A 3,930-nucleotide genomic window follows, 5' to 3' on the forward strand; every position below is an offset into this window, starting at 1 on the left:
ATTTTTTGCCGTTGCAACACACGGGCCATTTTGCTAGTTTACCTATTTTATGCAATTTGATTGAATAGTCCGAGTACTAATCAAATCGGTACGAATGAATTCGTGTCTATGTAGGTCTCTTAGCGTTAGCTAATTTGTTTTGGCTTACCTTAAAGCTCACATCTGGATCCAACAATTGGCCGATCAAATTATTTGTAGCCACTTTTTTTAGTTGGTTTCTTTAGCCAATTAGACTTACGTAACAGGAGTTCCTATTTGATAAATGTTAATCGTGCAATATCTTAACTTTATACTGTTGAATCTCAGCCGTTTGTTTTCTATCGTCTTAATATTATAATATATAGATAGATACCAAAATACATAAAAAAAAGTTGCGCCCCCCAAATGCGGCCTTATGCGAGCACAATGCTCCGCCTAGATGACGATGGCTGTAGGGTGGCGCTGAACTTCCTTGCCCACTGGTCGTAATGTATGATCTCCTCGAGGGACGGGCTTGTCACCAGCTCGTTGCGGTGTGCATTGCATGTCATCTCTACCACCTTGAAGATGTCCAGGTAGCTGATCCTGCAAATAACAACATAGGAGATAGATGAGGACTTGGTGGTTTTATGTCCATGTCCGTATAACAGTTCATATTGCAACAAATATTCAACAGTAGGTAGGCCAAACTTAGCCTACACTATGTTAATACGTTGCGAAATAAACTAGATTCCGTGGAGTTTTTATAACCCGTCTCATATGTATAGGTTATGGTTCAAAGTGCCTGAGAATATTAGCTTTCAGGACATACATTCTCCTTTCAAGTCAGAACACCCAAAGAATTTTCATGAACTTTGGTTGACACCAAAGAGATTTTTTATTGTGATGCTGCTATCAGCAGAAAAGACACGCCGAAACAAAATCATAACAATAGCATCCACTATGCAATGATTTATCTAAAAGAGAAAAGAATCTTACTTTTCGTTGATGAACAGCTCCACGGCCTTCTCATTAGCGGCACTCAGAACTCCCGGCATGGTGCCCCCGGCTCGCCCTGCTGCATATGCGAGATCAACCGATGGGTATTTCACGTTGTCGACAGCTTTGAATGTTAGCGAGCCCAGCCTGCATTATACAACTACAATTAGCCAACAAAGTAATTCGGAATTCTTAAGTGGATATTTTTGAAAAAATTTGTGGAGCTAGGACGGTGCTTATACTCGCAAAGATCTAGCCGGGGCCAGGTGATCTCAGAGCAATAGACCCTTTCTGGCCAAGATAAGGTGTATAGGATAGGTAGCCGCATGTCTGTCCTTCCCAGCTGAGCAAGGACAGATGAATCCTGAGGAAATAATAGAAGTTCATGAATACTTGAAGCCCACATTAAGCCATATGTAAATTCTTGTAGAAACAATTTAGCATATCAGTCTCAAGGACCTGAAAGGACATAAACCTCCAATTCTACTAGTCCCGTGCGCTAACGGTACTAATAGAGCAAGCGAGATAAACAATATGCACCGTATCAGGATGATGTGTGCGCAATGTCCTTAAGAATATATGCCTCTTAGAAGAAAATATATGATGACTGCGTTGTAGGGCTCACCTTTGTTTCAATCATAGAGTGTATGATAGACTGCGGGTGAATCATAATCTCAATGTTATCATATTCAACACCAAACAAATAATGTGCCTCAATAACTTCTAAACCCTGCAAGAATCGATTTGAAGCTATAATAATTAAACAGAAAACAGGTAAATTTAACATAAAGTGGAGTTTCTAAGGACCTTGTTGAACAAAGTAGCAGAATCTACTGTGATTTTCTTCCCCATTTTCCAGTTTGGGTGCTTCAAAGCATCAGCAACTTGTACATCTTTCAGCCTCTCAATTGGCCAGTCCCTGCCATCATCAAGTGATATAAGATGGAGTATAATGCTTCCGGAAGTAAAACATGTATTATGCACATGTTACCGGACTTACCTGAAAGCACCACCAGAGGCAGTCAGAATAACTCGACGAAGTGATCCTTCAGACAAGCCTTGTATACACTAGAGGATAGGAGCAGCAGACTTAAATTCAAAATGTTAACAAACTTAAACCATAGCAGCATAAATCTCGCCAACAAGTTTGTTTCGATCCACTTAACAAAACTACCACAACCTTACATCATGGTGAAAAATATAACTGCAGAAGAAGTAATTATTTTATTAATGGTATGCACCTGAAATATTGCAGAGTGTTCAGAATCAGCCGGAAGTATTTTCACATTGTGCTTGTGCGCAAGTGGAAGCACGAAAGGACCACCTGCGATGAGTGTCTCTTTATTTGCCAGTGCAATATCTTTCCCAGCTTCAATTGCTGCAACTGTAGGCTGACATACACAAGCAAAATACAGTGCACTCAGTAAGCTAAGTTGTTCTACAATGAATGCATATGTTAGATGCCCTTCATAGTAACTTCGGCAAGCATACATAATTTTATTTGGCTACATATAATTTACTAAGATCCATCTAAACTGGAGCAGAGTCTGAAAGTAGCACCACTGAGGCATGATGGGCCTACCAATTTTCTTTAAGCCTTGAAACTACTAAAAAGAAGGCACTGAGGAAAATATGTAAGAAAGGGAATCTAGATTACCTCCAGTCCTGCACACCCTACTATGCCGGTAACTACTGTAACTGCATCCGGGTGGCGGGCGACCTATTATTGAAGTGTCAAATATCTGTGAGATTCAGTGCAAACCATTGATTCCTTAGGGGAATAGGATCAGAGAAGAAATGTCTTCTTACCTCTATGACACCCTGCTCCCCGGGAATAATTTCCGGCATGTATTCACAGTCAGCTAATGCTTCCTTTAGTTCATTAAGTAACGACTCATTTCCTATTGCGACCAGATTTGGTTTGAACATTTTCACCTGTTAAAATCGGTGGTGACTTTCATCTAATTAATAACAGTACATGCACACAATATGAATTTGAAAGAAGGGGGAATAACATATACCCACAAGATTATATCATTGTACCTGATCAGCGAGAAGAGTCACATTGGAGCCAGCAGCAAGAGCAACAACTCGGAACTTATCAGGATTCTCCGCAACTATGGCCAACGTCTTTTAGTTACACAAACAAAAAGGAAGAAACTGTTAACTACCAACAGATGAACATGTCAACTATAGTATTTGCTAACTAAAGTTAACACATCGCCCAAATAGATGCACCAAGCTCAAGAAAAACTCGAAAATGAATACTATCTGAACATGGTACATTTGCAAACTTTCATAAGTCTTTTCACAAGATTAGATCATTGTACCTGTGTTCCTACGGAACCAGTTGAGCCTATGATTGAGATGGGCTTTGGGCTATCCCATGACCTCCTCTCAGGTTCTGCGACAGCTCGGCCAGGCCAGGCGGGCAAAGGGCCCTGCTGCATAGAACAGCATGTCATTCTAAGGAAGGCTGCTCTTTTGTCCCTCTTTCGGAACGTGAAGTCCACGGCTGAAATAAGCAGAAGTCATGTTAATGTAAAATGACAAAGCAACACCACTAACCAAAGTTTCACTAGAATTAGGTCACTACATGGCAAAAAATCTTTCTGCTCTATGCTAAATAAACTTTATAAATTGAAGCCCTGAATAATTGCACTCTATCTATGTTGACCATTTATGTTATGGGTGGTTACATTTGCTGTTTCCTCATTCATGTGAACTCCCACCCAGTACATGTGCAGTGCACCAACCAAGCAATTAATTAGCCCAACAGTAAGCAGAGCAGTTTAAGATCCTCTGAATAATAATATCATGTCACTAGAAAGTAGGAGCTGGAATTGAATCCACCCACCGCACCATATATTCTTGGCAGGAACAAATGATATTGTTGGTAGGCTCAGTGTGCTCCGATGGCGTCCCAGCGGTGTTGTTTGGCTAGGTCGTTTGGCCCCTTTTTACGACAAATTC

The 3,930-nt window shown here is 40.6% G+C and overlaps 1 protein-coding gene across 1 annotated transcript in view; it reads right to left on the reverse strand.

Annotated features, from left to right (window-relative positions):
- Positions 1-263: 263 nt before the first annotated feature.
- The window catches only part of LOC123166476 (1-deoxy-D-xylulose 5-phosphate reductoisomerase, chloroplastic), a 5,333-nt gene continuing 1,666 nt past the window's right edge, over positions 264-3,930 (reverse strand). The window contains exons 2-12 of the mRNA XM_044584280.1: positions 3,288-3,472; positions 3,001-3,087; positions 2,767-2,892; positions 2,615-2,677; positions 2,199-2,348; positions 1,958-2,025; positions 1,765-1,876; positions 1,583-1,687; positions 1,200-1,321; positions 958-1,104; positions 264-564 (exon numbers count right to left, since the gene is read on the reverse strand). Of these exons, the coding sequence (XP_044440215.1) occupies positions 393-564; positions 958-1,104; positions 1,200-1,321; positions 1,583-1,687; positions 1,765-1,876; positions 1,958-2,025; positions 2,199-2,348; positions 2,615-2,677; positions 2,767-2,892; positions 3,001-3,087; positions 3,288-3,472 (1,337 nt within the window). The 3' untranslated portion in view covers positions 264-392. The remainder of the gene's footprint in view (positions 565-957; positions 1,105-1,199; positions 1,322-1,582; positions 1,688-1,764; positions 1,877-1,957; positions 2,026-2,198; positions 2,349-2,614; positions 2,678-2,766; positions 2,893-3,000; positions 3,088-3,287; positions 3,473-3,930) is intronic.

Source organism: Triticum aestivum, chromosome 7D, assembly GCF_018294505.1.
Source record: "Triticum aestivum cultivar Chinese Spring chromosome 7D, IWGSC CS RefSeq v2.1, whole genome shotgun sequence".
NCBI classification, from domain to species: Eukaryota; Viridiplantae; Streptophyta; class Magnoliopsida; order Poales; family Poaceae; genus Triticum; species Triticum aestivum.